The sequence below is a fragment of the Kogia breviceps genome, chromosome 15, assembly GCF_026419965.1.
Source record: "Kogia breviceps isolate mKogBre1 chromosome 15, mKogBre1 haplotype 1, whole genome shotgun sequence".
Taxonomy (NCBI): Eukaryota; Metazoa; Chordata; class Mammalia; order Artiodactyla; family Physeteridae; genus Kogia; species Kogia breviceps.
The window spans coordinates 70,898,441-70,917,753 of record NC_081324.1 but is presented as its reverse complement, the minus strand read 5'-3'; the positions used below and the strand labels follow the sequence as shown (position 1 = coordinate 70,917,753).

The 19,313-nt window shown below is 44.1% G+C and overlaps 1 protein-coding gene and 1 pseudogene across 6 annotated transcripts in view; both read left to right on the top strand.

Annotated features, from left to right (window-relative positions):
• GRK3 (G protein-coupled receptor kinase 3) overlaps window positions 1-17,636 on the top strand; it is a 126,707-nt gene extending 109,071 nt beyond the window's left edge. For all 6 annotated transcript variants that reach the window (XM_059039507.2, XM_067014295.1, XM_067014294.1 and 3 more), the window contains 6 exons: window positions 95-161; window positions 914-1,009; window positions 3,955-4,117; window positions 7,306-7,442; window positions 9,820-9,933; window positions 10,984-17,636. In XM_059039507.2, the coding sequence (XP_058895490.1) occupies window positions 95-161; window positions 914-1,009; window positions 3,955-4,117; window positions 7,306-7,442; window positions 9,820-9,933; window positions 10,984-11,145 (739 nt within the window). In that variant the 3' untranslated portion in view covers window positions 11,146-17,636. The remainder of the gene's footprint in view (window positions 1-94; window positions 162-913; window positions 1,010-3,954; window positions 4,118-7,305; window positions 7,443-9,819; window positions 9,934-10,983) is intronic.
• LOC131742090 (phosphatidylinositol N-acetylglucosaminyltransferase subunit P-like) lies at window positions 4,857-5,265 on the top strand (annotated as a pseudogene).
• Window positions 17,637-19,313: the final 1,677 nt, after the last annotated feature.

Here is a 19,313-nt window from a genome sequence, read left to right as displayed (position 1 = left end):
GCGTTCTGTAATAGGAGATAATTTTTGCAAACTGTTTCTTAGATTTCCGAATGCATATTTACTTAGCACTGCTGTGACTCCCTCTCTCCCGCAGTGCACAGGAACTAAAAACGCACGACTTCTTCAGAGGCATCGACTGGCAGCAGGTCTACCTGCAGAAGGTACTCCTGCTGGGACTGCACCCCGGGTACCACCCCCACTGTGCTCTCCATCTGCATCTCTGTGTGCATCTCTGCGTCCTGGCTCTGTCTCCAGGGTCCGCCCCAGCTCTCCATCCACAGCCCTGCTTCTTGCTCTCCTATCCACATGCTGCCTTATGGCTCATTCCCTTTGGAGCAACTTCTCCCTCTTTGTTTTTATGTAAAAACGTACGAGAAACGTTTGTCACACACTTAGATACTTTTGAGCCCAGCACCACATAATTTAAGAATTAGCACGATTGTATAGTGGCATAGTCCCCGTGGCTTATTTTAAGCTACTTTTTAATATTCTCATTGATTCAGGAAAGCGCCCCAAATTAAAGTTGTTGTTTTTCCTCAATGTTGATGATCATCTTTGGGCTCATCTTTGCATGAACTCAGGCCGTTGAGGGATGATGCTCTGCTAGTCCTGCCTAATTAGGAGTAGAGTTCGGGTTCTGGTTCAGCCAGCATTGGCCTCGGGACGTGTGTGGGTGTGGGGCACCCCACCCTGCCCCATTGCAGGCGTTAAGCTTCTAGCAAACTGGGTCGTGGGGCTGCATCTCCTTTGGGGGCATTGTGAACTGTGCACTGTGATTCGTGTGAGCTTGAATGAGCCCTGCACGGACTGTGACACCTTGACGTGTTGCACTGAGATCTCTATACAGCATAGCAGGTTGGGACCGGGCCCTGAGTCACCTGGTAACTGAACCTTTCTTCTCTGGCTCTTCCAGTACCCTCCACCCTTGATCCCTCCCCGGGGGGAAGTCAATGCGGCCGACGCCTTTGACATCGGCTCATTTGATGAAGAGGATACCAAAGGCATCAAGGTACACCGGCGATGCTTGCTTTCAGGTTTTTGTTTTTTTTTTTTTTTTGGAGGGTGGGGTTTTTTAAATTGGAAATCAGGCTACATGATTGACTAGTACTGGCCTGTTTATGGACTGTAACTTACAGATGAATATCCATATATTTGACGAATGTAGAGGAGGGCAAGACCTGAATTAGAGACTACGACAGCTTTCTTTGGACTACCTATTTTACCTTTGATAAACTGCGAAGTGGTCACATTCTTATTGATTTGGATAGATTGGTGGTTGATAGAAAACTCAGACGTGTTGTGAAGCAGGGAAGAACAGCCGGGTGATGGCAAACGTACCTGGCCTCGTGCCACTCAGCCAGTCATCTTAGTTCTCCCAAATATCCCGGTTTCTCTGCGTCAGGATGAAAAGAGCAAACAGCGTGAATCATTTTGCATTTGTCCATCAAAAGTGAAATAATCACGTGGTTTTTTTTTAATATATATATAGCATCTTCTGCATTTTTCAAACTTTGGTTCCTATCATTATTTTCCAAGTAGACGGGGCCTAATTAGAGGTGGTGAGTCATGGGAGAAAGTCACCCTCTTGTGGATGCCGAGTCAGAGCGTGTCACTACACGTCAAGTTCTCACTGCCCCCACTTTCTCAGCTTCTCCCAGCGTCTCCCCTCTCCCTCTGAGAGGCTCCCCTGCCCGTGTCTTCTCAGCTGCCTGCATTTATGGCCTTGTGTCAGCCCCCCTGGTCTTTCCTACCAGGCAGCTGTAAAGGTAATTGGGGTGCTCACGTGGCCAGTTTCCCAGGATGGCAGGATGGGGGGTGGCAGAGAAGGTCAGGTGAAACACAGCGGAGAAGGCCCGGTCTGAGCCGTGGCTCCCCTGGGGACAGCAGCATGACCACCGTGCAGATGCTGGCCATCTTCTGTGTCCTGGACAGACAGGACCACCCTATAGCTTCGGGAACAGTCCTTTTACAGAGCTATCTAAAAGGATCACTGCTGTTACAGTAGAATTTTCTCATCAGACATACTTCTCTCCAGCAAAGGGCACTAAAAGGAAAACGAATATCACGTGGGAGCCTGTGAAAATTTTGTGGTTCAAAAGAGAGTCTCATGCTTTCAATTTTGTCAACTGTATTCTGGGCTTTGGAGTCAGACACACTGGCCTCAGATCTGCACTCATTACCTAAGGGAATCAGAGCCATTGAGGGAACCTCAGGAGCATTGGTTTTCTTGCCTGTGAAGTGAGTGGTTTCATTGCCAGGCCTCTGTGGGGGGGTCACCTGTGTCAGCCTCCTGGCATGTACACTACGAGTTTCTGTTGTGGTGGTCTTGCTTCTTCCAGAGCCAGAGCTGAGAAGGCTGTGTCTCTTAAAATGCAGCCAAAATAATATATTGTTCTTTAAGGAGAAAAAAAAAAAAAGCTCACTTCATGTAGAGCTTTGTTTTCTTCGTTTTTCACATAGGCCGAGTCCTAAAGACCAAGGCTCTCCGACCTGACAGGAGCTGGAACCGTTTGTATATAAAGCAGAGCTTTCCATTTCAAGCAACTACTTTGGAAAGGAGGGTGTTTTCACTTTTGCCAAAGTCTGTAGAATCTGCCCCAGTGTCCCTCATCGCAGGGCTCTCCTGGCCTTGATGCTCTAACACTGCACCACACACACACACACACACACACGCATGAGCGTGTTCACACTCAGGACGCACAAAGGTTTCAGCGCCAGGCTTGGTTTGGGCGTTTGAAGAAAGCTGAAAGGGGGAAAAACTGTACATGTTTTGATCTCAGAATCAACACGCTAGGGTAACAAGTCAGTAAGGGTGGGTGGAGAGCATCCTGACTGGGACCAGGGTGCAGGTCCCTCCAGTGGTTCAACGATTCACTAAAGGCCTGTGGGCAAGAGCCTCACCCTTGGTCTTTCTCCCTTTTCCTTCGAAATAACTTGCCTCTCTCCCGTACTTATCTCTCAGGCAAGGGAGTGAATGAGTCAAGCTTCTAGAGAGATCCCTGCTTTTGAAAGACAGGGCTATTTTTTCCTGTCAGCAGGATCGCTTGTCTTTCTGCCACAAAACTGTAACTCTGTAAAATCATTTCCTTAGCTTGCTTTCAGAGCACAGGCTCACTTAGGGAGAAGGATGAAGAATTTTGAGTAATAGTTTGGAAGAGAAATGCTATCGTTAAGTGTAATTTTTCTTACAGCACCTCTGAAAGGCCACATTGCCTAAAGTCTCCATGTATCTCGAGACTTATGATCATACGGTTCAACTTGGATTCATTGGAGGGCTCATGGGCTAAATGGTAAACTTGGCCTAGTGGACCTTTTCGTTTTTCTCACTTTACAGAATAATGGGAGGGTGGTTAGAAAGCCCTCCTGCCTTCTCCCTTGTAACTGTATCTAAAACCATAGGGATCTGTTTTCACAAATAAAATATCCTCACTATAATCGGAATTATTTTGTTGCCAGATTCTTGTCATCCTTTAAAGAAAACCCTATATATGTTAGTCTTCATTGGCAAAAATGCTATGAAGATGCTGTAGAAGATTGGGCTGCATCTGACTGACCCAGGGATGGAAGTGAAGTGCCCATAATATATCACCCCGTGTGGATTCCGCTCGTTGGATTGTCTTTCTCTGTTTTTCTTTTTAAAAGATTTTATTGAAGTATAGTTGATATACAATATTATATAACTTACAGATGTACCATATAGTGATTAACAACTTTTAAAGGTTATAGTCCATTTACAGTCATTATAAAATACTGGCTATCTTCCCCGTGTGGTACAGTATATTCCTTGGTCGCTCGACTGTCATTGGCAGAGGTTTATGACAAGTAATAAATTGTCTCTTAATGGTTATAGGCTGTTGTCTACTTACCTTCCTACACGCAGTTATGGTACTTTTGAATCTGTTGCCTTTGTAAGCATGTTTAATCATACATATCTTGATCTCTTAAAATAATAAGCTTCTTGATTGCGACCAAGAACTCTACAAGAACTTCCCTTTGGTGATCTCTGAGCGCTGGCAGCAGGAAGTGGCGGAAACTGTTTATGAAGCAGTAAATGCAGACACGGATAAAGTGGAGGCCAGGAAGAGAGCTAAAAATAAGCAGCTTGGCCACGAAGAAGGTAAAATAGCTGGTTTGTCTGAAGATATTTCAAAAGCAGTGAATTTTCAAGATCTCTTGTAAAGCTGAAGATAGTATCTGGGTCATAAATTACTTTCCAGTAGAGTGGCGGAAGTGCCATAAATTGTTTTCGTTTCACCTGGCTTGGAAAAGATCAGTGTGAAATGATATTGCAAAGTCTTTAATTTTTTAAAAGTTTTCATTGAAATATAGTTGATTTCAATGTTGTGGTAGTTTCAAGTGTACAGCAAAGTGATTCAGTTATACATATATATGAATGTATACTTGATATTTCAAAGTCTTTAGTCCACATACAAATAATATGTATGGAGGTCGTCAGCAGTATTTTGTCAATACACCTTCTTATCTTGGAGTTTTGGGGCCAATTTGGAAGTTTTCTTCCTTAAAGTTTAAGTATCATGGTGTCAGCAACAGGGCCAGCTTCCTAGGTGTCTGGCCTGTGTGGTGTCATCAGGCCGCCGACCCAGGTTAATGCTCTGCTGGCACCATCTTGACATTCTTAATAATTTTTTAACAAGCGGCCTGCATTTTCATTTTCCACAGGGCCCCGCAAAGTATGATGAGGAACTTAGTATTACATGTTTACTTGTCAAGAGACATAAGTGTATATACGTACATTTATATTATAAACAGCATGAAAGAGTCACCAGGGCCGAACTGTGGGGAGGGGCCGGAGTGGGTGCGCGGAGGACTCGAGATTATCTAAAGCCACGGAGAAAATGGTGGAAAATTTACTGTCGCCATTGCCAGAGAGAGCGACTTATGGCTTTATTCTTTTCTTAAGCTCCCAATTTGGCTTCATACTATATCTTGTGTGGGCTTTTATTCCTGAATCTTGGCTAAACTCCTTAGGCTTAACCTACTGGCCTCAAAAATACTGGGCAGTTAGTTGCACTGCCTGTGTACCTTCTCATTACTGTAGTGATTGGTTACGTGCTCTTATTTGGAGTAAACATGACGAGTACCTCTCCACTCAACTCCATTCATACAACCACAGATAACTATGTCAAAAACCAACAGCAGAAGACATACCAAGAAGAAGCCATCCCAGCCTTAAGAGATATTCCTATTAGTGAAGTAAACCAAATGTCCTTTCTTGCAGCCAAAGAACTTTACACCAAAAACTGAATTGTATGTAGACTAATACCAAACACTTATTACAAATTTTTGATGTAAAAATTTCGACCATAGTAATTTTGACTATCTTCCTGATTAATATCCAGTATTGAAATGTAAAAAAAAAAGAAGTTGAAATTCTCTTAGATTAAGTTCTATTACTATTATAAATGTTATCAAATAGTAGTCACTAATGGACAGAATAAGTAAAATCCTGCATTACCATATAGCAAGTATCCCTCCCCCAAAAAAAGAAAAAGAAAAAAGAGTCACCAAGCCATATTTTTATTTACCATATTTGAGTGCTCTATTAGGATTTCCAAAGGAAAATACATAACATCCAGTATTAAATAAATCAGTCATCTTTGATTCACCAAATATTGCCACTCTTGATTTTTCTAAGACTTTATGGATTTTGGATATTTAAACTTATTGTGGTTAGTGATGAAGATAGCTTTTTGTTTTACTTCTAAGCAAAGACCTTTCTGAGGTTAACGTATAATAAGAATGACCGGAAACAATTTCAGTCTGTGAACAATTCGCTTTGGTGGGGGTATCTTGGTACAGGACTCCTGGGTCTTGTCAACCATTCCCCAGTAGCATTTATCATCTGTTTAGAAAAGTGTCCACCATACTGGATGAATGACTCCTGACCTAAAAGTCGCCTGAGTGCACCAAGGGAACGTGACAGCCCTTTAACTGTGTTCACCTCCGTTCTGCAGGGAAAGGGGCTTTATTTCTAAGCCGTTCTTGAGAGAACGGGTCCACTGAGATCACTCTGGACCACGTTTGCTGTTACGGATTTTACACAGGAAATTATAGCCTCAGTAGTTTGCTCGAGGGAGAGCTACGATGTCACTAGAACCTTGACAAATTGGACCCGGAAAAAAAATATGTATGTTAATGACCTTGTTGAAGTGTAGCCTTTTAATTAGAGCTGTAATTAGAACGTCTAGCAAATTGATGAATTATTCTCACGTGTAATTAAGTAATTTAGGAATAACTAGATCTTGGTTGAAGATCTCAGAAGTCACCCTTAAAGCAAAATATAGTCTAGGATTAGATATCTGAAGTAAAAATATAAGACGTATACTTTAAATGTACTTGACAAATGCAGACACCTTTTCCATTAAAACGGCAACTCCGTGAACCACACCCCATCACCACAGACCCTCCCGAGGCCCCTCCCTCCTTCATTCTTTTCCTTCCTGCTTGTGTCCAAGTGACACAACATGGGTTTTGCTTATTTGTTTATTACCTGAATCTCCCACTAGAATGTAAGCTCCCTGAAGGCGAGGACTTTTGTCTCTTTTATCCACTGCTGTGTCCAGAATGCCTAGCGCATGCCCAGCACCTAGGCATTCATTCCCTTCATAGTTGAACGAATGAGTGAGTGAGTGAATGAATGATTTTAACACAATCACCAGAGCCTCTAAGGAAGGCAAAGTAAGCCACTTAAAATTGACCTTTTTTTTTTTTTCCTGAGACAATACTTTGCCGTAAAAATGTAATCAGAACTCAACATGCATGTGAATTAGCTTGGCCTCCCTACCTAACCATATATATGAAGGATAGTTATAACCTTAAGGGGAGGAAAGATCAGTTTTTGACCCTTGTGTTACTTTGGCTTCTTTGGACAAGAAAATCCCCACTCTTGTTATTTTTTAAAATAACATTAAAGGGAGAAGCCCGATTCCATATAAAGGCAAAGGTACTTTGGGCATAGCTCGAGTTTAATCACTCTCTATTCCCCAATTATCACCCTACATAATGAAAAAATATTTAGCAAACAAACTTTGACCCTCTCAGAGCAATAGAGGAACATCATGAATTTATCAGAATATTGAGAAACAGCCATTTAATATGTTAGTAGAGAGCTGAAGAGACCTGTTCTTTAATGTGTTTAAAACTAAAATCATGCTGTCTGTAGTGTGTTCTCTTTATAGAAACTTGCTTTTCTTCTGAAAAGTGTGTCATTCTTTTTTTCTGAGAAGCATATAGACCTTCTGTTTCAGACCCTGCTAAATTTCATCGTTGTGTTCCGCGCTGCAGATTACGCTCTGGGAAGAGACTGCATCATGCACGGGTACATGCTGAAGCTGGGGAACCCATTCCTGACTCAGTGGCAGCGTCGATATTTTTACCTCTTTCCAAACAGACTTGAATGGAGAGGAGAGGGCGAGTCACGAGTAAGTTTGTGGCATCTTCCCAAGCAAGCACTCGTTTCCGTGGTGATTTCGCATCGTCGGCGTGTTTTCTCACATCTCCCTCTAGCTCCCATATCTCTTTTAACATGTATACATGAGATTTTCATGTTCAGACATTAACTTTTAAACTTCGGAGTCAAGGAAGGATTTGGTGCTACCTGAAAATAGAAGGCACCGTCCAGGGAGGTCAAAGCAGACAGGTTTGAGGAGGGCTGGAGAGCGGTTAGGTGGATCAAAAAAGGGGAAAAAAACTGGGGCTTTGGAGTCAGAGGTGTTTAAATCCACTGCTCCATGTCTCTGGGACTTGGAGCACATTATGTCGACTGAGCCTCAGTTTCCTCATCTGTAAAATGGGAGAAGTAGAAATGGTAACGACTACTACAAATGTTGCACGTTTATCTTGGGCCTGGTGTTGTAGGCACACAGACACAAACACACACATAGACACACACACACACACACACACACACACACACACACACTTTTAATTTGTTTAGCAACCTTTGAAGTCCAACCCTTATATTATAAAGAGAGAACCAGGGCTTAGAGAGGGAAGGTCTGGCACCAGTGACAGGTGTGGGTGAGGAGTGATTCTGACCGGGGTCTGCCTGTGCCCCGTGTCTCCGTTACGAGGCCTCCCTGAGTCGGGGTTGAGTAAAACGAAGTCTGCGGTGCAGGCCGAGAAGCTAGGCACCGAGGCCAGGGCACCTGACCCCCCTCCTGTTGTCTCCACCTTGCTGGAAAATCGGAAGTGGGAAGATACAGCCACCCTGTGAGGTCCTTTCGAGAGCTAATGTTAGTGAACAAGAAAAGAGAAATTTCCCATCTACACCGTCGCTCGTAGCAAGCGGGGCAGCATTTATTAAGCGTCTGCCGTGCGAAGCGCCCAGGGCTTGTCTCCATGGAAGGTGGCAACGCATGTGGAAGGAGTTCTGCTCTTGGGGAGGGAATGGTTGGTCATCAGAAGCAGGACAGTAGTCCCAACTGTGAAAAACATAGTTGGTGTATTGGAATGTGGCCCCTGTAGCAGAATATAGCTCTCTACTGGCCAGAGCATGGAAAATGGTGAGCCCACACGTGGCGTGTTTGACTTCGGAATGTGTTTTGCAAATCCTTGTTGGTGAAGATGCCATTTAATTACAAGTGGTTGCTACTGTGTGTGACCACATTCTTCATAAATGACCATGATCTTCTCACTATTACTAGTGCCGTAGAAGTCATTTTCTAAAAATTCATGCATCTAGGATCTGAGTTATGATTAATAAGACTCTATGGGGGTCCTGAATTATAACTCAGGTACTGGTAAGTATTGTATAATATAAAAGCTACATATTACATAGAACGTGTGTATATGATTATACATAAATACAAGATAATTATATTTCGTATAATATTACATATGTATTTTTTATGTTATAGAATGCTTACTAGCACCTGAGTGATAATTCATACATATATCATTACATAATGTTTATTTCCAGATAATGAGTGGCCCTGGGCATAGTATGCATTTACTATGCTATCTACTGGTCAGTCACTGTTGTACCCTTTGAAAGGAAATTGTCTTGCTTTTCAGGATATTCGAAAACTAAAACAAAAATCTTCTTTTGCTCACCGTTGGGCATGATAAATTATCTTGGTTTTAAAAGAGTCAGCATTTAGCGTTGATTCACGAAGCTACGTAATGTGCCTGGGTAGATTCGTAAATTTAAGTAAGGGAAAAAGAAAACGTGGGTTTGTGATGGTGTTGTCTTTCATTTAGGATTCCTGGAGTATTTATCCCAAAAAACATAAAATGGTAAGGTGCTCAGGGACGCTGTAGCATTCACCGGAAGCAGTGATGCTGTAGACCCAGCGGGACAGTCGTTTAAGGACGTCACCTGTGTTTATAACATCATTTCGACGTGATCAAAATATCAGTCGCTTACAAGCTAGCGTGACCGAACTTTTACTGGGCTGCTGGGTTCAAAGCCAGTGACACACCTCTCGCTCACGTAGATCGTAGGTAGCGGCGTCATTGTTCCCTCGTAGCAGGATTGATCGTGTCGAGGCAGGTGTGTGATGCAGGAGACGTACGTGTGATTCACAGTCTACTGTGCTGAGGGAACAGCTTTGCTTTCAGCCTTATAGAGATGTTCCTTTCTTTGCAGCTTTCTTTGAGATGTTATATTTTGAATTTTCATACATTTCTTTTGTAGTCATTTCCCCCCACTTCTAGAATATCATCAAAGAAAGAAAGATGCTGATTTTTTTTCTTTACTTTTTCTAAGCTGGTAGTTTTCAGTATTATTTATTAACTTAATTTTAAAAGTCATGCAATAATGTGAAGTAACTTGTCATCTTTTATTTTTACGGTCAGCAAAATTTACTGACGATGGAACAGATTGTGTCTGTGGAAGAAACTCAGATTAAAGACAAAAAGTGCATTTTGTTGAGGATAAAAGGAGGGAAGCAATTTGTCTTGCAGTGTGAGGTGAGTGTTGATTTGTATTTTTTCCAGAGGTGAAAGTTAGAAGAATTATATAAACATTCAGCAGACGTGCCTGCCTGGTTATCAAACATTTTCTTACTGCATGCTTTGTCACTCACGAACTTAGCAAGAAAGTTGGAAGATACAAGGATCTCAGCAAATGAACAGTTACTTTAAAAGAAGTGTTTCTTAGAAAATGGCAGGAGGAAGGACAGGAAATAACGTGATTACCCTATCTGGAAACCATCCAGTATTTAATAGGAGCCTTGAATTGTATTTGTTCCACAATTTTCCGGATCTGATCTGATCTTTCAGCATGTTTGAAGTTGAGGTTTGTGTGTTGGAATAAACATAAGATCCCCAAGTAACTCTTAACAGGGGAAATGCCATCTTCCCCCCCCCAAAGTTCTGCTGTAGCCGGAACTTAATTCCTGAACACTTCTCTTGGGGTGTGGAGGGATGTTTGGGGGGCAGTGAGAAAAGGGCGTATTTAGGGAGATAAAGCAGTAGTAGATACAAAGACGTGTTTGCTTCATGACGTCAACACTTTTCTACTGTGTGTGTGTGTGTGTGTGTTTGTGTGTGTGTGTGTGTGTGTGTGTGTGTGTGTGTGTGTACGTGCTTGTAAAGGGCATATTTAGAGAGAGAAGCTAGTAGTTGATGGAAAAACATATGATTAATTACTTCATGACATCATTGCACGTGTGAAGGTGCTTCTGAAATTTGTCAAAACTCCTCGTGTATTATTTTCTAGACTTGAGTTATTTTAGACATCAGAGATCAAAGGTGATCTTTCAACAAAGTCAAGGCAGCAATTCTCCTGTGGGGTTGTAGGAGGCTCTTCTGAAGGGCTTGGTCCCTCTTCTGGGCAAGGGGCCCCTGGAGGAAGTTCCTGCGTGAGCCCCCCCCCCATTACTCACCGGCCACGGGGTGGGACACGGGGTGTGCTTTCCCTGGGGGGAAGGGGGTTCCAAGGACTGGCCAGGTATCCATGTGTGTCGGCGAAGCCAGTGACACTGTCCCGACTCCTCCGCCTCTTGTGTTTGCCTTCAGAGTGACCCCGAGTTTTTGCAGTGGAAGAAAGAGCTGACGGAGACGTTCACCGAGGCCCAGCGACTGTTACGTCGAGCCCCCAAGTTCCTCAACAAATCCCGCTCGGCTGTCGTGGAGCTCTCGAAGCCGCCCCTCTGCCACAGGAACAGCAATGGCCTCTGACCCCTGGCACGGGGAGGGTCCCACGAGACGGCACCTCCTCCGGGAAGTCCACATGGGCTGCTCGACCCGCGAAGTGGAGCCTTTGGGAGAAGTGTGAGGATGAGAGATGGAGTCGCTCACCTCCGGGGTGCTCCGTGGCTGGGGGGGCCCAGGACTCTGCGATGCTCCTACTAGGAGTGGCGACCACCCTCAGGCTTGGGGCGCCTCCTCCCCTCCTGAGGACCTCCCGCCATGATCGCATCCATCCGCCCTCGAAACTACTGAAGAAACAAAGTTCTCTTTCTTTGCCACACACTTCTTTTGGTTATAGATGAACCTAGAACTTGAAATGATTCCTACTGATTGTGTCCCTTTTTGCATCCGATATCAAATGTATCTCAGGCTTGCCAAGATGGGATCGAACAGTCTGCCGTTCAGGTTGCCCCAGCGTTGCCACGATCTGTCCATAATCGGCCCCGGCTGGGTTTAGGTGTCTTTGCTCCATAGTCCTGGCAGGATGGCAGACCAGCTGGGTGTCCTCTGTGCCCTTGAGAACCAGCCTCTCGTTGTCTCGGGGCTTGAAAGCTGCAGAGGTTTTCTGAGAGGGCTGCACCTGGGCCCTCCCCGCGGGTGCCGCACCCACGGGTACCAGCCTGCCTCCGGCTGGGAGCTTAGGCAGCTGGGACCAAGGGCGTGGGAGCCGCTCAGCATCGAAGGCGTCAGATGGTAGATGGTTGGAGGCTCACGGTGGCCCTGCAGGAGAGGCAGTGGCGTTCACATCTCACGGTGACACAGCCGTTTTCAAACCGTCAAGTCGGTGCACTTCCCCTGGGTGCACAGGACCGCCTGCGGGCGCCCGTGTCGGGCTCGGACTGGAAGCGGTCGTGAGACACAGCAACTCTGGTTCCCTCTGGAAGCATCTGGGTAACAGATGTGTCAAGGAAGGAAACTCTGTTTTACCTTTTAGTATAATTTAAAAATGAATTTTATTGAAAAAAGAATGCTGAAGATGAATGTGTCAGAATGGGTTAACCGTGTATGTTGACTTGCGGTGTCGTTCAGCTGTCATTAGCGAACGATTCTCTGCCCTGGCGGGTTGTTCTGTGACAGCGGCGGCCTGGTCCCGGTGGCCTCCTCTCCCCATGGTTCGTTTCATGTCCCAAGTAAGTGCTGGTTTATAAGAACCAGTGTGTTTCCCAGCCAAGTCCTCCGTGTCATCAGACTAAAAATAATAACAATAATTTTCAGAGTCCACATATTTGTCCTTTCTTAGTGCAATTTTATTGTCTGTTTCTGAGTCGACTACTAACAATATAAATAACTTGACATCGTAATTATCTGCATCCTGTCCTCAGTATTTTTAGTGGTTCCAAATCTTTGTGTTTATATTTGTGTGCCGCACTCACTGGGAAAGTAAGTCCTTTTTAATGAAACAATAATCTTGCGAGTTTGGAAGATAATTACCGAAAGAGCCTTTTATTTCATAGGAGTTGCCCTGGAAAAGAAACTTTGAGGTTCACTATTTATCTCAACTACTAGTTGGAATTGAGCATACATGTTCTACTATCTGCTGTTTCCAGTGTAGAAGTTGGGGGCTACTATTTACATGGATTCCCCTGATTTAAAAGGGAAGAATAGTATTCAAATTGTGTTTTTTAAAAAAAAACAAAACGAAGCACCAGAGATAGAAGAGCTGTTCGTGACAAGTGAGCATCTCCCCAGGCGTGGTTGATTGCCACCGTCACCGCTGTAGTTAGTAACTGGCTCCATTGCAAGGTCACATGTGCTCAGCACCTGTGGTTCAGAGATGGGTAATTACAGTTTAGAAATCGCTGAGCCTCCTGCCTCTGCTGGACGGAGTAGAGATGTAGCCTCACGTGGAGAAGGTGCGTGAATTCCTTGAGGGTCCGGGCTGAGTGTCTCACATTCCGTACCCAGGGCACCGGCTACGCCGATTCGCATCTCTGCAAAATGTCATTTAAGCTCTGGAGTAGAACATAAGGTTGTCTTTCCTTTGCAAAAGAAAAATGAATTGGAAATATTCCAAGAGCCCTTTCGCCTCGCCTCAAATTGATTCCAAGTGAACTTTTACACTCCCTCACGTTTGACGGATAACGACAGGGCTGAGAAGTGCATTACGTGGATGTGATTTATTAAAGAGCCCTGTGAGGTTAGGATGAGTGGCTTTTCAGGGGGAGGTCCCTGTTTGTGTTTGGGGTTTGGCAGCCCTGGAGAGGCCAGTCTTCCTCCTGAACCTGTGCCTGCTGCAAGCCCTTCTGAGGGGGCGTTTCTGCTGCCAGATGGAAGGCGCTGCCGGAACCCTTCTGTGCCAGCACCTGGTGCTCCTGTGGCCAAAGAAGTCGGTTGGCTTAGAAGTGTCGGTATACGTGGCTGTTTTAGGTCTTAATGTTTGACCCTACCTATGTTTGGAGTGTTAAAAAGGGCAAAATTGAGCACAAGTGTTACCATTATTTTAGATTTCTTTGGTTGGGATATTTTCACATTGTCAGAAAAAAATCATTGAAGTTGATATTTTTGTAAAATGATGTCAGTAGTGTCTTGATTTCATAATTCAAAGGAATCATTAAAGCAAAGCCTAAAAATAATAGGTTAAGCTGCTCTACACCATATATGGAATGAATTTAAAACTTTGGGGAATCCAAGGTTATTATTTTTAACCTAAAACATTCTCTTGGGTGCATTTATTCCCTTATGTCATTGGGGTTCATGGCTTTTCCTTCTCTATCATGTTTAAGTATAATTTTTCAGCAAAACTGCTAGAAATCAGCTGTTGTTTCGCTGCTAATGTGAATGTTGCACTTTTTGTGCCTCTGATTGGTCAATTCACGGACATGACAATTTCAAATTCTATATGTAAAGGGAAGGGGCAAATGTCCAGGCTCGCTGAAGAAAGGAAGCTTTCTGCTCAAGAAAGACAGCAACAAAGCTGGAAAAGCAAATAGAGCAATGACCACAAACAACCATCTGTTCAAAGCAAGAGTTAGCTTTGATTTGTGCTTTGAAATATGCTGTACAGATACTAAAAACAATTGTTTGAAGGCTCACACTAGCCATTAAAAAATATCATTGACCAATTGACAATGTGGTTTAACTCTCAAGAAGATCAAAGTGTGTTTTTTTTCTGATGATTTTTTATTTCATTCAGAATTTATAGTTGGGCCAATCGAATACAACATTTGACTTCTCAGTGGAGTTGATTTTTCTGATGTTTCAAAATTTTAACCTATCAAGAAGAAGAGAAAATTCTCAAAGTTGGACTTCTTTTGCTTGATGTAAATATGTTAAAAAAATTTGCAGTGTGCTGGTGTAAGATAAGGCTTATCTTGTATGATTTAATTTATATGTAATTTTCCTCAGTTTCATTCAGGGACTCATATCTGTGTCATTCAGAGACGCTTGGGGAAGGAACTCCTCCCCTCCCAAGGGATGGATGCGCTGTTCGTACCCAGAGAGGAGCTGGTCTTCATTGGGATCTGTGACAAACGCTGGGAGGTGGATGGAGTGGGTGTCCCAGAAGGCAGGATCCTGGTAGAGATGGGGCAAAGGAAAAAAGGAGTTAATTCGCTGGGAAAAGCCAATCTCCTTACACCATAAAGCACCAGGGAAATTACAGTTAACTTGGTGGTTTTCCCCTTATAACAAGAAGAGTTGAATAGTAACTAATATTAAGACTCGGCAGCTTTAGTTTTGAAGATGGAGCTGCTGGACTTGTAAGAGGCTGTTTGCTTTCCACCAGGACTTTCTGTAGAAATGATGTCGCTGGTTGACCCTGCTTGTCATCCAACACCCTTGGGGAAGGCACACGGGCCCCAGAGCTGATGCCCCATCTTGGTGTGTGTGCCTTGCAGCCAATCAGGGGAGGGGGGGAAGGCCAGAGGTGGGGTGTGGGCTGCTGCCACCCTGTCAGTCAGGTGGGGACATTGCTGCACACCCACTGAAGGTACCGTAATTCCCCTACAGTAACAAGACTGGGCTTGCTGCTTGAGCCAAGCAGAGTGAGCTTTACTTTTCAAAACATATTTTCTTCCTAAAGCTCTAATATGATTTCCCCTCTCACATCAGGTTAACTTGAGAAGCTTTAATTAATTAATCACTTAAATTCATGTTAATATGAATTTTTTGTATCCAGGCCACATTTTTTTTTTTTTTTTTTTGCAGTACGTGGGCCTCTCACCGCTGTGGCCTCTCCCGTTGCGGAGCACAGGCTCCGGACGCACAGGCTCAGTGACCATGGCTCACGGGCCCAGCCGCTCCGCGGCACGTGGGATCCTCCCGGACCGGGACACGAACCCGTGTCACCTGCATCGGCAGGCGGACTCTCAACCACTGCGCCACCAGGGAAGCCCCAGGCCACATTTAAAAAAATTTACTGTAGAAAGAATGAAAGTTGAAGTCTAGATTGACACTTCTTGGCTTCCTCGAGTCATAATGGCCTTTAGATTTCCTTCATCCTCAAAGACTAAGAGAGCTGTTCTTTGACAGCCGAGTAACAGGGATGCCCAACTCTGGCAGCGTCCAAAGGCCTGGGGGCATGAGTGACCGGCCACTTCACTGGCCTGGCTGGGTTAGCACTTACTGATAAATGTAGCACCCCAAATTTTATTTTATTTTTTTTCCTTTAAAAAAAATTTTTATTATCTTTTCAAAGAACCAGCTGTCAATTTTCTCATTCATTTTTCCTCTATTCTTTTTCTTTAACATCTTTATTCACCCCAAATTTTCAATTGCCTTTATTTAACAAAACACGCACACACTACAGGAAATGGATTAACATATCATTCCATCAAAACCATATAGGTAAAACCTGCATTTTAGAGTTAAATGACTCACGTTCTTATAGTAAACTCTCTTATACCTAACAAATCTGAAAATCATCTCTGAAAAACTGGTAACTCTGCTTCCAATTTTAATTTTGTCCTAATATAAAATGTCTCTCATGTAAGGGGTAGGGAATGGAGAAGTATTTCTAATCGTGTATTCGTATTCCAAAGGACTTGAAATTCAACTTCTTGTTCTTAGTTGATTATATTCCATGATGTACATATTCTGTGTGGTTTATAAGCTAAGCACTGGCCTTTTTTTTTTTTTTTTTTTAGTTCTATTGTTAAATTGTATTTTTCTATGTTTTAACAAATTATAATAGATTTGGCTTTTTTTCTGGGTAGCATAAAGATTGCCAAACGACATATATATATATATATATATATATATATATAAACAAGAGTTCTATTTTAGCACAAAAGCATTTTATATTATTTATTGAATCCTTCAGTTCTCATCAAAAACATTGCTTACCACTTCTGCCCCTTTTTATTTGTATAGTTTGTTATTTAAGGAAATGCAGTCCTTTCTGTTTCTGTTTTTTTTTTTTTTTTTCCACAAAATAAAATTGAAACAAAGCGTATAGCAGTGTGGGGTGGACATCCTTTCTCACGGCCATGGACTGTTTTCAACACTAGCTTAACCCTCTGATCTGTGCTGAGAGGCAAGCGCACTTCTTGGGGTAACATCTGACAGTGAACTCGTGGTGAAATAACTGCTTTCATCTACCTCTTCCGAAGGCCCCCTGCTTGTTGACAGGTTCCTGGAATGCTTGATTCTACACTGGCTCCATCGTAAAAGAATTTCAGGAAAGTGTATAGCCGTCCTTCCCTCGTGATGTAGATTTCACCGGGTCGTGTAGGGGCCCCAGCGAGCGGGGGCAGGTAGATACCATCGCTTCTGTATGGTCAGCCTTCAGGAGCTGCAGTTCACCTGCAGAGCAACATTTCTGCTTCTTCTTGTGCCAAGTCCCCCCAGTCGGTCTTGCCACTGCCTCTAGATTTGACTGTTGCACCTGATTCATCAACTACAAGCTGCTTCTTCCACATTCTTTAGAAACAGCCCTGCTGGGTTTTAAAACAACACTTCCAGGATTCGAACGTGACTCTTCCCCCCTTGCCGTTTCAAAATGGTTTGGGAAACGGGCTCATCTGTGGTTAAAAGGGTCCACGTGAAATAGAGTGAAGAATTGGTCCCTGTGAGAGGGGGGTCCCTCTTCACATGCTGATGTTTTTCTCTCCCTGTTGCCCTAGCTGCGCAGCCATCCACGTGGTCACATATTTGCTCTGTTCATGGCCAAGTGTAATGCCCTTGAAGAAATAAATCTGTTTTCTCTCGTGCATTGCTATACCAAGTGAAGCCAGTGAATTCGATATTGTAAGTCTAGATACTGTACCTATTAAATTACCATCTATTTTTTATCTCTTTTCCCATCGATTTTGCCAGTGGAGGTTTACGGTCGCCTCTTAGTATGCGTTTACTAGTGCACGTTTGAAATCGTATCCCAGGTAAGATGCTGGTTCAGGTCCGCGGTCACCTGCCCTGTGTGTGGTGTGTCACCGTCGGTTAGTTTCACCATATTTCACGGTTATTTGGGGGCAGTCGGGCTGGTTTTCTGTGTTGATAAATGGCTTATGTAAACCTCAATAAAAAGGATCTGTACAAAGAGACTTACTTTGGTGTGCTATTCCCCCCCCCCCCCAACTAAAAACTACATTTCTTTATCAAGCTGTTAGGTCATCAGGAGGTGACCCATTTGTAAGAATCCTAACTTCACAGGAAATTCATGCAGAGGCTGATTTTATTTTATTTTTTTTTAAAAAAAAAAAAGGGAAGGGAACTGCCAACAAGCATTTCTGCTGATTTCATGGATTCTTGGAGCACAGCCAACTTCAGCATCAGAGTTTGGGAGACTACCTGCTTCTGGAAGACACGGTGCCAGAAAAGAGTCTGGGAAATCTGGGAGGTGCATCTCGTCTCCAGTTGTCTAGGAGCTATGCCAGGCTCCACGTGTGCTCCCGGGGTGACCTTGGCATCCCTCCCAGAGGTTAAGGCCTCTCACTCTCCATCCCTACTCCCACGAAGACTTCAGGAGAGAGACCCCGTGGTACGTGTCACTTTAAACCAGAAATCCAAGGAAGTGGTGGCCCCAGAGCCACAGCTGCCCGGGCAGGACTGTCTGCTTGTAGGTCCACAGGTCAAGGGTAGGGTAGGTACCTCTGTCCTTGAGGTGGAAACACCTCCTGTCCCTTGCTGGTTTAGGAAAGAAGGACATCACGATTGGTCCATGGAGCCATCCAGTTTCCCTGGAATGTATTTGTATTTGCCGACTTGAAAACCTCTTAACAAAATAGTTGACAGGAGCCCCAGCTATGGAGCACGTAGTCAGCATCGTACGCAGAGGTCAGCAGCGTGATAGAGCCCTTGGTCTGATGCCATACGTAACCAAGGATCACTCCTGAGAGCTGCAGAGATCCAGTCACCCCTTGGCACCCAGGAGGAGAGAGAGCAGCCTGGGGACCCTGCTCTGAGCAAGGTCACTGGGCAACCTCTTTGGTCTCCTGTTTTCTCATCCCTAAATGAAGGGGGTTGAATTAGATGATCTTGAAGGACCATTCTAGCCAAAACCATCCAAGTTTCCAATGAAGCGTAAATGTGAGGGACTTCGGCTGTACTTGTAGAGCGAAAAGGAAATGCTCTCCCACACATCCCAGGGCTCCTCTCACGTTGCCTTAAGGATCACTGCTGTGTCACTCTCCCCCTTAAACCATGCCTTCCTGAACCCTGGAGCCCCTGCTGGTTTACCTGGGTGGAAACCAGGTGTTGAACTGAAGGAGAGGCTTTCTTTTCCTGGCCACTTTCTAACCGTGTTGGGTGCTGGAGATTGAAAAAAAGGTTTTCAGTCCAAATTGTTCAGGCTGGTTATCTCCCGGGATCGGATTAACCAGATAAAACACTGAAGCTTTACTCCGTGCTCATGTACGCAGCTTTGGACACGCACGTAATCAATAAAGCCCATGAGGGGAAGTTTACTTAGTGGCTCATATTAATGGATCCCTAACAGGCAAAATGGGAGACAGAGCAGATAATCATGGCAAGGAGACATTTTGTCTAACTTATGGATATCCCAAATGAATGTGTTTTTTTGTTTTGTTTCTGTTATTTATTTATTTATGGCCGTGTTGAGTCTTCATTTCTGTGCGAGGGCTTTCTCTAGTTGTGGCAAGTGGGGGCCTCTCACTATCGCGGCCTCTCTTGTTGCAGAGCACAGGCTCCAGACGCGCAGGCTCAGTAGTTGCGGCTCACGTGCCTAGTTGCTCCGCGGCATGTGGGATCTTCCCAGACAG